At 51.0% G+C, this 12,000-nt stretch overlaps 1 protein-coding gene across 1 annotated transcript; it reads right to left on the bottom strand.

The window, feature by feature from the left end:
* Positions 1-8,999: 8,999 nt before the first annotated feature.
* tlnrd1 (talin rod domain containing 1) lies at positions 9,000-11,392 on the bottom strand. The gene has a single exon (XM_072564804.1). It carries the CDS (start codon positions 10,134-10,136, stop codon positions 9,066-9,068), a length of 1,071 nt encoding a protein of 356 aa, XP_072420905.1. The 5' UTR covers positions 10,137-11,392; the 3' UTR covers positions 9,000-9,065.
* Between the last annotated feature and the right edge of the window lie 608 nt (positions 11,393-12,000).

Genomic DNA, 12,000 nt, shown 5'->3' with positions numbered 1-12,000 from the left:
CCAGAATACCTATTCAGTTTGATTAGATCACAGCTGATTGGATTGTAACCTCAACTTTATTTTCCTATCTGCCCCCATAAACTTAGAATCCCTTGTCAATCAAAACCTATCCAGAAAAGGCAAAATATTGCAGATGCTGGAAATCCGAAACAAACACAAAGAATGCTGGAGAAACTGAGCAAGTCTGACAGCATCTGTGGAGAAAGAAATGGAGCTAATGTTTTTAGTGTGATGTGATTTTTCTTTGGAATTGGAATGCTAGGAGTATTCTGAAGAAAGAATCACACTGAACTTGAAATGTTAACTCTTTCTTTCTCCAGAGATGTTGCCAAACCTGCTGAGTTTCTCCAAGAACCTATCCAGCTCAGCTTTAACAATATTCAATGACCCTAACTCCATTGCTCTGGTGAAGTCTGATGATCCTGAAAGAATACATTTCTCCTTATTACCATCTTCATCATGGAAACCCCTTATTTTTAAACTGTGTCCCCCAAGTTCCAGTCTCTCAGCATTCACCCTGTCAAGGAACTAGAGTGTTTCATTAATGAACTCCTCAATTCTTCTAAACTGCAATGAATCCAGACCCAGTCTATCTATAGAAAAGGAACTGGAGAAAGGAACGTTAGTGATCTGAATGCTAAGGACCAATCCCACCCCCTGAAAACACCTGCCAAACATGTGATCAGAGATGCAGTTCTAGGATTCAGCCACACAAGGACCCACAGAACCCATTATCAGTGGCACAGAATTTCCTAGGTGGACAATCATACTCATTAGCAAGTGACTGCTGCCAACAAATTGCAACAAATTTAAACCATCTCCAGTAATAAGTTGAACTATTTTATAATTCTCCTTCCCATTAGTACAAGTGGAAACAGTCTGACTGTCTAACGTAATCAAAGCTTTCAATCTTGGGTGTATATTCTAGCAAAAGTGGATCACAAGTGACACAGTCATTGTGGGCAGTGGACTGCATTGCTCACCATTTTGTTTCAGCCAACGGGTTAGGACAAGATGTCGAGTTACCAGCTGTCCGAAAGACCAGCAACATCTCAACCTTGGAAAGTGCCATACTGGCTACTCACAAGTTTTCCCTTTAAGACACTGCCTGTGCCAAGCTGGAAAACGGGTACCATGCAATCAAATGAAAGAGCTGTGCAAGCCAAGATAAATTTAGATGGGGCATTGCCCCAGAGTGTTCAGGTGACGTCCTAGCAGTAGAAGACTTAACTTAGCATATCTCCAAAGTTTTTGGGTCAGACATTGATTTTACATCTTTGTTAAAGTTAGTGGAATGCAAGACTGGGCAAGGTATAAAACTGGCCTCCTGCCTAATCACCTGGGTATTCCACCCAGTGAGTTAGATTAAAATATCCCTTGAAAGTTGCCATTTCATACAACTGTGCAGGCAGACCTGCAGTGACTTCAGTGCAATCAGATTAGATTACTTACAGTGTGGAAACAGGCCCTTCGGCCCAACAAGTCCACACCGACCCGCCGAAGTGCAACCCACCCATACCCCTAACCTAACACTACGGTCAATTTAGCATGGCCAATTCACCTGACCTGCACATCTTTGGACTGTGTGAGGAAACCGGAGCACCCGGAGGAAACCCACGCAGACACAGGGAGAACGTGCAAACTCCACACAGTCAGTCAGTCGGTCGCCTGAGGCGGGAATTGAACCCGGGTCTCTGGCGCTGTGAGACAGCAGTACTAACCACTGTGCCACCGTGCCGCCCAATCAATCCTACTACAAATGGTGACCTTACACACTCACAGGGACAACTTTCAGAGAAAGTGGTCCTGAAATATAAAATTTTGAATCAATTATTCTTGGAACTTTAAAAACAGCAGCCACTTTTACTAATACAAATTTATTTTATAATGCACAGTAAAGTGGCAAAATGTCATCATAGCAGCTGCCAAAGGAAGTGGAGGAGGCTGATACAATAACATTTAAAAGGCATCCTTTAAAAGGTACACAAATAGAAAATGTTTAGGAGGGATATAGGCCAAATGCTGGCAATTGAGACTAGATTGATTTAGGATATCTATTTGGCATGGACAAGTTAGACCGAAGGGTCTGTTTCCATGCTGTACATCTCTATGACTCTATCAGACAAATTAAATACAGAGCCACAGGAGGACCTGTTAGGACAGGTGACTAAAAACTCAAGTCAGAGCTATGTTTTAAGAAGCATCAAGTTCTACAGCTCAAAGCCTAGGCACAGAACAAGAGAGAGACTTTCTTATGCCACACCCACAGTAGTCCAAGTCTGTGGAACATTTATACATCGCTTATTTACATTAAAGCATGTCCAATTTAAGATCCTTTAAAAATAATGGATTTATGTGTATTCATCCCCAGTCACTGAACTGTTGCAGCAGTGTTCGATATCTTACAAGTGGCACTACAGCAACTCGGTAACACTCCTTCAATTGCAAACCTATGATTACTGTCATCTACAAGGGAAAGGACAGTGGGCGCATGGGGACAGCAGCACTTACACGTTCCTGTCCAAGTTACATACACTATCCTGGTTTGTCAATATAATTGTCATTTATTCTTCCTACCTGGGTCCAAAGTCCACAACTCCCTATCTAACAGCACTAGGAAGTACCATCACCACATCAAGAGCAGCAATAAAAAGGAGGTACCTCAACATCATCATCATTCCCAAAGTCAATTAGGGATAGACAATGGATTTTAGCCTTGCTTACATTCCATCAATGAACTTAAAACACTGCTACACACTTGAGTTTGCAGGGTCTGATTATTTCACTCAGCAATGTGCTAGGTCCGTATATAACAATACATTGAGTACGATATAGTATTCCAGGGCACTGTAACATAATCCACTATTACCACTACTATTGCATCAAATTCCTGATTAAACATAGGATGTGATTTTTTTTCCCTCTCTGTTAGAAGCTGTATAGCACATTAGATACTGGATCAAATTTCACCAGGACAGCAGGATATTTTACACATCTAATCAGTTTTGTTTGAAATTAGATTTGGTTCAACATTTCTCCCTTAAATGCTGAATGAACAAACTGTTTAAAATAAATGATGAGCAACTGGGATTTTTTAATATATAGATTGTAATGGACTCATATCAAAGAGTTCTATATCTCAAATTCTTTACTGTCCCACAAGACACTGGCTTCACAAAAGAAAAAGCCAGTACTTGTCATCCATCTCCAAGTGCTTTTAAACTGAGCGGCTGATTCAGAGGGCAATTAAAAGTCAACCACATTGCTGTCGATCTGGAGTCACCTGTAGGCTAGCAGGTATGGGCAGAAGATTTATTTTCCTAAAGAACAGTGAACGAGATGGGTTTATACAATTGATGGTAATTTCATTGCGCATGACAGAGGCTGGCTTTATATTCCGGACTCTTTTTTTAAACTGAATTTAAACTTCACAAGGTACTGTGGTGGGTTTGGAACTGATGTCCTGTAAACTGATATAGTGACTAAGGTTTCTCTATCATCAATCGCTGTGGAAACTCTTGAGGACTATTAACTGTGAAGGAGTTTGCCATAAGTTAGAAAGCTTGCAATTTTATAAAGGTTTGTAAAAAAAGCTAATTCTGCTAGGTTAGATGTCAGATCATTTATAAGTGATTTGGATGTGAACATAGGAGGTATGATTAGCAAATTTACAGCTAACACCAAAATTGGAGGTGTGGTGGACAGCAAAAAAGGTCACCTCAGAGTACAACAGGATCTTGATCAGATGGGCCAATGGGCCGAGGAGTGGCAGATGGAGTATAATTTTGATAAATGCAAGGTGCTACATTTTGTAAAGGCAGGACTTCAACACTTAATGGTAAGGTCCTAGGGAGTGTTGCTGAACAGAGACCTTGGGAGTGCAGGTTCATAGTTCCTTGAAAGTGGAGTCACAGGTAGATAGGATAGTAAAGGATATGTTTGGAATGCAGGTCTTCATTGGTCAGTGCATTGGGTGTAGGAGTTGGGAAATCATGTTGCAGCTGTACAGGACATTGGTTAGGCCACTGTTGGAGTACTGCGGGCAATTCTGGTCTCCCTGCTATATGAAAGATGTTGTGAAACTTTAAGGTTCAGAAAACATTTACAGGGATGTTGCTAGGACTGCAGGGTTTGAGCTATAAGGAGACACTGGGGCTGTTTTCCCTGAAGCATCCAAGGCTTAGGGGTGACCTTATAGAGATTTACACATTCATAAGGGCCTTGGATATAGTAAATAGTCAAGGTCTTTTCCCTGGGATGGGGGAGTCCAAAACTAGAGGCACAGGTTTATGGTGAGGGGGGATAAAAGATTTAAAATGGGCAACTTTTTCATACAGAGTAGGGTGTGTATGGAACGAGCAGAGAAAGTGGTGGAGGCTGGTACAATTACAATATTTAAAAGGCATGGATATATGAATAGGAAGGGTTTAGAGCGATATGGGCCAAATGCTGGCAAATGGGACTGGATTCATTTCGGATGTCTGGTCTGCAATGACAAGCTGGACCAAAGGATATGTTTCCATACTGTACATCACTGACTCTAAACTTTCCCCACCTCGCCTTAAACCCATGCCCTCTGTATTTGATATTTCAATCTGATCCATGCCCCTCTTTTTAATACACTATAAAGGTCACCCCTCACCCTCTGAAACCCCAGCGAAAGCAATTCAAGCTTTTCCTACCTCTCCTTATTAGCTAATACACTCCAATCCAGGCAACATTCTGATAGATGTGTTTTGCACTTATCCTACAAAGGTGTGACTAGACTGCATACAATACTCCAAATGTGGCTTTAATTAAAGTCCTATACAGTTACAACATAACTTACTAACTTTTATACTCTGTGCCCTGACCAATAAAGGCATGCCTTACCACTTGTGTTGCCATTTTCAGAGCACTATGGACTTGCACTCAAGATATTTTTGTAAATGAATGCTCCCAAGGGTCCTGCCATTTACCATCTTTCAGAAGAGAGATTAAAATGAGGCCAAATTACCCTCACTTCACTTTGAAAGTTCTCCCCAGTGACATAACAAATATCTATACCTCAATCATCACTAACACAGATTATTTGGTCATTATTTTATTGTTTGTAGGATCTCACTGAGTGCAAATTGGCTGCTACATTCCCTACTGTATGATTAGAACTAGCTACAAACCATCTGAAATCTCCAGAGATCCAAAAATGTGGAAGTTCTCACTTTTGGGGAAAACTGATAAAGTCTAGTTATCACATTGATTTATACCATTAACTGGGGCTATCAAGTTTCAAACAACAATGTAGAGAACATTTGGGTAGGTAGTATTAGTGGATTAGAAAAGGAGTTCTAGTGCCGCTAGGCAATGTGCGAAATTGAATTCAGTTTAAGAAAAAAAACGTGGAAATTAGAAAAGCATCGGTAAATGTGACTATGAAGTTGTCAGATTGTTGTGAAAACTCAGCTCAGGTCACCATTGTCCTTTGGGGGAAGGAAACCTGCTATTGTTGCCCAGTCTGGGTGGTGTGTCTCCACTCCAAGATGACTGCCTCTTAACTGCCCTCTGGAGTGTCCTAACAAGACATGCAGTTGTACCAAAGACAGCTATACTACAGTGAATCAAGACAACTCAGCAAAATGCTTTCCTTATCAATGATGACCAGATCCTAAGCATGAATTTTAACAAGTCTCTAAAAGGAAATGGAAGGTTTCAACACCTCAATGCCTCAGTGGATAAAAGCAGTGTATAGAGAGTACAGGTTTAATTTACTGTATCAGTCTACATAGCTTACTGATTTATACTGACAGTAAAAGTGGAGAAACAGTACCAGGGCAATGCACAAGGGTGGGCAAATCACAGCTCAGTGTAAATAATTGCAAAAACAAAAGGGGAGGAAAATTAGTAACCAGACACAATAATCATTTTAGGCAAACATTGCAATGTTTTCTGTGGTGCTATAGTTATTACCACTTCTATGTTTACAAAGGCAGGCTAAACGGTCAAGGATATGGTATTTAAGATGCAAGTTTTAGTTGGAAGGGACAGCTCATGACATAGTTCACATTGTTGCATTCGCTGCAATTGAAACACATGATAAAAAGTCTCAGTTAGACACACAACAACAGCCTCTGTATACAAGTCCCTTGTATTTGCAGATATTCCTTTCACAGTAAGTTCTCTGATATATAACTGCTATATAATATTGAACAAAAAAACCTCCTAAACAGAGTTAACAAAATTTCATGAGAAACATAACATTTTAATGTTGAAATAAATACTCCAGTACATGCAAGAAAACTTGACATCAACTTCCACGTCTGGCAAATAGTGTAAAACTGGAAAAAAAAACACACTCACAGCAGCTTTATCCCAACTTTTAAAAAATCAAGATGTGAAAAGATCACGATCACAACTGCACACTCCCTTTCGCTAACACCAGACTCACTTCTCTCTCTTACCATTTGACTCCATAGATCACACATGACGGAGTGACATTCCACCCCGATGGTAATGTGTGTTTGTGTGTGCACTATGTTAATTGAGGTAAGTCCCCTTTCTAAACCATGATGTTAATTGACTCGATTTGACACTTATAAAAAAATCACCCCTGCTGTAACGAACGATAGGACAGCTGCAAGACACTGATTTTCTCTCCCAACCGCACCCAGCACGATTAAAGCCTCCATCAGTTCATTGTGTCTTGGTCTGATTAGTTTGAAACTTCCCCCCAGGGGGTTAGTGTAAAAGCCGTCTGTCTCTGGGTCAGGGGGTCAGTGGAGAGAGCTCTGTCAAAGAGCTAGTAGAGGCACGGTGGGCCTAAGGGCCTGGTCTGGTGCCAAGTGTCCAAGAACAAAAACAAAGGGGAAAGGAAAACTAACACCCACCCACCCAACCTTCCACACACAGAACACAGCAGCCGGTGCCCGAGGATTCTTTGGTATTGAAGAGGGGGAAACACCGGGGAGGGGGAAACACTGGGGGAGGGGGTTGAGAAGGGAGGAACAGAGGGGGTAATGGGGAAAGGGAGGAAAGGAATGGGAAGATGGGAGAAGAGTGGGGATGTGTAGAGAATGAAGAGAGACAGGGGAACAGAGAAAGGGGGCACAGAGGGATGGGGCGAGGGAATGCAGGGAAGGTGGAGAGGGGCAACGTAGGGAGGGAGGGCAGAGAGGGGTGGAAGAAAGGGACGCAGGGAGGATTGGGGAGAGGGGAAGGGATGTGGAGGAGGAGAGGTGAGGGGAGGAGTAGGGAGAGGAGTGAGAGGAGTGGAAGAGGGGACCAGGAGGGGTGCAGGTGGAAAAGGAAACAGGATGGGGATGTTGGGAGAGGGAAGGGAGGGGGAGAGGGAAGGGAGGGGGAGAGGGAAGGGAGAGGGAGAGGGGAGAGAAAGAGGGGAAGGGGGGGAGAGAGAGAAAGAAGGGATGGGGGGGGAAGAAGGGATGGGGGGAAAGAAGGAAGATGGGAACGTGGAGGAGGAAGATGGGAACGTGGAGGGGGAAGATGGGAACGGGGGTGGAGGGGAAGAGATGGGAACGGGGGGGGGGGGGGAAGGGAAGAGATGGGAACGGGGGGGGGAGGAGAGATGGGAACGGGGGGGGGAAGGAAGATGGGAACGGGGGGGGGGGAAGGAAGATGGGAACGGGGGGGGGGGGGGAAGGAAGATGGGAACGGGGGGGGGGAAGGAAGATGGGAACGGGGGGGGGGGGAGGAAGATGGGAACGGGGGGGGGGGGGGAAGGAAGATGGGAACGGGGGGGGGGGGAAGGAAGATGGGAACGGGGGGGGGGGGGGGAAAGGAAGATGGGAACGGGGGGGGGGGGAGGAAAGGAAGATGGGAACGGGGGGGGGGGGGGAGGAAGATGGGAACGGGGGGGGGGGGGGAGGAAGATGGGAACGGTGGGGGGGGGGGGGGAAGGAAGATGGGAACGGGGGGGGGGGGAAGGAAGATGGGAACGGGGGGTGAAGGAAGATGGGAACGGGGGGGGGGGGAAGGAAGATGGGAACGGGGGGGGGGGGAAGGAAGATGGGAACGGGGGGGGAGGAAGATGGGAACGGGGGGGGAAGGAAGATGGGAACGGGGGGGGAGGAAGATGGGAACGGGGGGGGGAGGAAGGAAGATGGGAACGGGGGGGGGGAAGGAAGATGGGAACGGGGGGGGGGAAGGAAGATGGGAACGGGGGGAGGGGGGAGATGGGAACGGGGGGAGATGGGAACGGGGGGAGATGGGAACGGGGGGAGATGGGAACGGGGGGAGATGGGAACGGGGGGAGATGGGAACGGGGGGAGATGGGAACGGGGGGAGATGGGAACGGGGGGAGATGGGAACGGGGGGAGATGGGAACGGGGGGAGATGGGAACGGGGGGAGATGGGAACGGGGGGAGATGGGAACGGGGGGAGATGGGAACGGGGGGAGATGGGAACGGGGGGAGATGGGAACGGGGGGAGATGGGAACGGGGGGAGATGGGAACGGGGGGAGATGGGAGATGGGTACGGGGGGAGGGGGGAGATGGGTACGGGGGGAGGGGGGAGATGGGTACGGGGGGAGGGGGGAGATGGGTACGGGGGGAGGGGGGAGATGGGTACGGGGGGAGGGGGGAGATGGGTACGGGGGGAGGGGGGAGATGGGTACGGGGGGAGGGGGGAGATGGGTACGGGGGAGAGGGGGGAGATGGGTACGGGGGAGAGGGGTACGGGGGGAGATGGGAACGGGGGGGGAGGGGGGAGATGGGAACGGGGGGGGAGGGGGGAGATGGGAACGGGGGGGAGGGGGGAAGATGGGAACGGGACCAATGGGGGGGGGGGGGGGGGGCAGGAGAGGATATTGGGGGGCAGAAGGAGGGAGGCCAGGAAGGGGGAAGGAGAGAGATGGGAGGACAGGGTTAGGAAGGGCACGTGGAGGGGTTGGGGGGGGGGGGGGGGGGGTGAGAGGGGGATGGAGAGGGAGAGGGAGGTGGGGAGGGAGAGGGGGAGGTGGGGAAGGGTGGTGGAGGTGGGGAGGGGTGGTGGGGGGTGGGGAGGGGTGGTGGAGGTGGGGAGGGAACAAGGAGGAGAGGGGAGGGTTGACCGAGGGGAGGGTATGAGGGGGTTAATTCACAGAGTGGCAGTTGAGGGTCGGTGGAGGGGGTGTAGGAGGCAGGGTCCGGGGAGAGGATCTCTCCCGCAGAGCCTGGGACAGCAGGTTACAGCCGTCAGACACGGCCAGGGCGGAGTGGTGCAGGCGCTGCCGGTAATCAGGCACCTTGCTGCTGTCCGAGTGCAGCGCGATGTCCCGGAGGCACTGGGTGAGCAGCACCGAGGCGGACACCACACTCATGGCACCGCCCAGGACAGCGGTCTGTACAGCGCGGCCCTCGACGCTCAGAGCCGCCGCCCGGCCCACAAACTGCGGCTCGCTGGCGAAGCCGACCAGGGCGTGCACGGCCTGCAGCAGCGGGCCCCCGAACAGCACACAGCGGGCCCGGCTCGCCTCACCGGGCCGTGCCTTCAGCTCCCGTACACAGGCCAGCAGCGCGGCGGCGCTGGCGCTCATGCACTTGACCCCGAGGCGGAGCTGGTCGCGGGCGAAGCGGTCCCCGCTGCCTCGGCCGGCCGGAGCGCAGGCTTCCGTCAGCCCGCGGAGCCCCCTGGCTAGACCCCGCGACACCTCGAGCAGCAGCGGCGGGGTGAGCTCGGACACCGGCGCCGTCCGCAGCAGCCCGCAGCTCTGCTCCACCTCGTGGCGGGCCCGCCGCAGCCGGTAACGGTCCACCAGGCCGGCGACCGCCGCCTGCGAGCCCGGGGCTTCCGCCGCCGCCAGGTAAGCGGCGTGGGCCGAGCACTCGACCAGAGCGACCACCAGCTCGCTGAGCTCGGCCAGGCGCTCGGCCACCTCGCCGTAGCGGCCCAGGTTGAGCTGGCTCTGCAGGTCGTGGGTGAGGATGGACAGGCCCTTGGTGCGGGCGATCACCGCGTCCCGGATCTTGTCAAAGGACTGGCCGGGCCCGGGGCTCAGGCTCTCGCTGTGCACCGGGCGGTTATCGCCGGACAGCAGCAGCAGGTCGGCCACCAGTTGCATCTTGCTCTTGCACATGTCGCACACGAAAACCAGTCTCCGCCGCTGCTGGCAACCCGAACCCGAGCCGCTCGCCCCCGACTTGGCCGAGCCGCTACTAGCCATAGTGCCGAGCGGCCTCTCGCATGCCGCTAGGGAGACCAGCACCGTTCCTGTTGAGCCCAGGATGTCGCATCATCGTCCCATCAATGACCGCAAAGCAAAAGGGCTCGGTGAACCAAGAAAGCCAAACAAAAATACAAAAATCAGACAATATATAAATCGGCGATTCTTTCGCCCTCCTGTTCCACCGACAGCAGGATTCGCAAGCGATGCCAAGCTCAGTTCCTCGCCGCCGGCTTTGCAAACAGAGGTCCCACTGCCCAAAATAATCAAATATCGTAGACACGGGCACTCCTCCCTCTCTTAATCCGTTTGCCCAGCACAACCCAACGTGCATGTCCTCAGTCTGGAACTCCACCGCCTCCTGGCTCTATACATGACGCTGTTTCGGTTTAACTTCTCGCCGGCAAAACCTCGTCCTCGAGTTGGATTTTGTTCTCCCGATGCTGTCGCTTTCTAGGAGAGAGTGTCTGGGGTGGGAGGGGGGAATGAATTAAACAACAAAAAAACCCACGAGAAACTCTTCCTCCGTCTCCTCCCCTCCCAACGGAAAATAAAAAAGAAAAATCAGATTTCACTTCTGGTTTGGGGGCTGATGTTGCAGATTTCCGCTAGAATTCAAAGAAAAACTCCCACAAGGCGACTTCACTTTTGCTTTCTCCACCTTGTTTTCCTTTCGGTCATTTAGGGAGGAGGTGGATCTCTTTTTTTCTTCCAACGATGACCCCCACACACAAGTCTAGTGTCAGCCGTTGCGATTGCGGGTTGCCTGTTGTGTTGGAATGGCAGGCAGACAGATTCAGTTAGGAGCCCTGCATCCCCTATCAGGAAGCACAGGGAGGGTGTGGCTGCACTCGAACTGTACTAACACGAAGGAACTCAGTAGTTTTGGAAAGGGGCGCAAGATTTCCAACTTCACAGCCGCCCGCCGGACAAGACAGTCAGTCAGAGCGGCCAAGGGGCGCGCCCGCCGGAAGAATCCCGTGCCCCCGGCCGCCCTCTCCTCTCCACAGCGAGGAGGAGGGGTGGGGGGTAAAAGCCGGGAGGGAAATGTCTTTGCGTTAATGCGAGTCCATCATCCCCTTCCTTGAGGCCCCCGACGTGGGCAATATCCGACTACCGGCCCGGGGACGAAGTTAGACTCCCAACGCGGCCCAAGCTGATCCACTGAGAACGGTCCAGGCTTCTCAAAGTTTCCCCTCTCCGCCCTTCCCGGGGTATGTCCGCCCGTCCGTCCCCACCCCACCTCCACTCCCCTGGAGATTGAATCGGTAAGTTTGCCCCGTTTCCCCTCCCCCCCGGCCCCGGTATCCCCCGGTTCAGAAACTCCCGCATCAAATGGAACGTCACTGACCGAAATGACACAGGATCCATTGTGACGCGGCCAGCAGCCAATCAGCGCGGGGCCTGCCGCCGGGGACGTTCCAAATGGAATCTTGATACAAGCGCCGCGGCCAATGGGAGGCGAGCGCCGCGCGGAGGGGGCGGGAATTTCCCGTCCAGAAAGTCACACTCGGGGCGGGCTGGCGGAGAGGAACCGGTCATTCATTACTGTCCGGGGGCGGGCGGAGGGGAACCGGTCATTCATTACCGTCCGGGGGCGGGCGGAGGGGAACCGGTCATTCATTACCGTCCGGGGGCAGGAGGAGGGGAACCGGTCATTCATTACCGTCCGGGGGCAGGAGGAGGGGAACCGGTCATTCATTACCGTCCGGGGGCGGGCGGAGGGGAACCGGTCATTCATTACCGTCCGGGGGCAGGAGGAGGGGAACCGGTCATTCATTACCGACCGGGGTAGGAGGAGGGGAACCGGTCATTCATTACCGTCCGGGGGCAGGAGGAGGGGAACCGGTCATTCATTACCGTC

The sequence above is a fragment of the Chiloscyllium punctatum genome, chromosome 48 (genome assembly GCF_047496795.1).
Source record: "Chiloscyllium punctatum isolate Juve2018m chromosome 48, sChiPun1.3, whole genome shotgun sequence".
Lineage (NCBI taxonomy): Eukaryota > Metazoa > Chordata > Chondrichthyes > Orectolobiformes > Hemiscylliidae > Chiloscyllium > Chiloscyllium punctatum.
The sequence above is the reverse complement of the archived record's forward strand: the minus strand, read 5'-3'. Positions and strand labels throughout refer to the sequence as shown.

Coding starts and splice junctions, on each gene's coding strand:
- tlnrd1 (XM_072564804.1), bottom strand. CDS start 10,136: ATGGCTAGTAGCGGCTCGGCCAAGTCGGGGGCGAGCGGCTCGGGTTCG.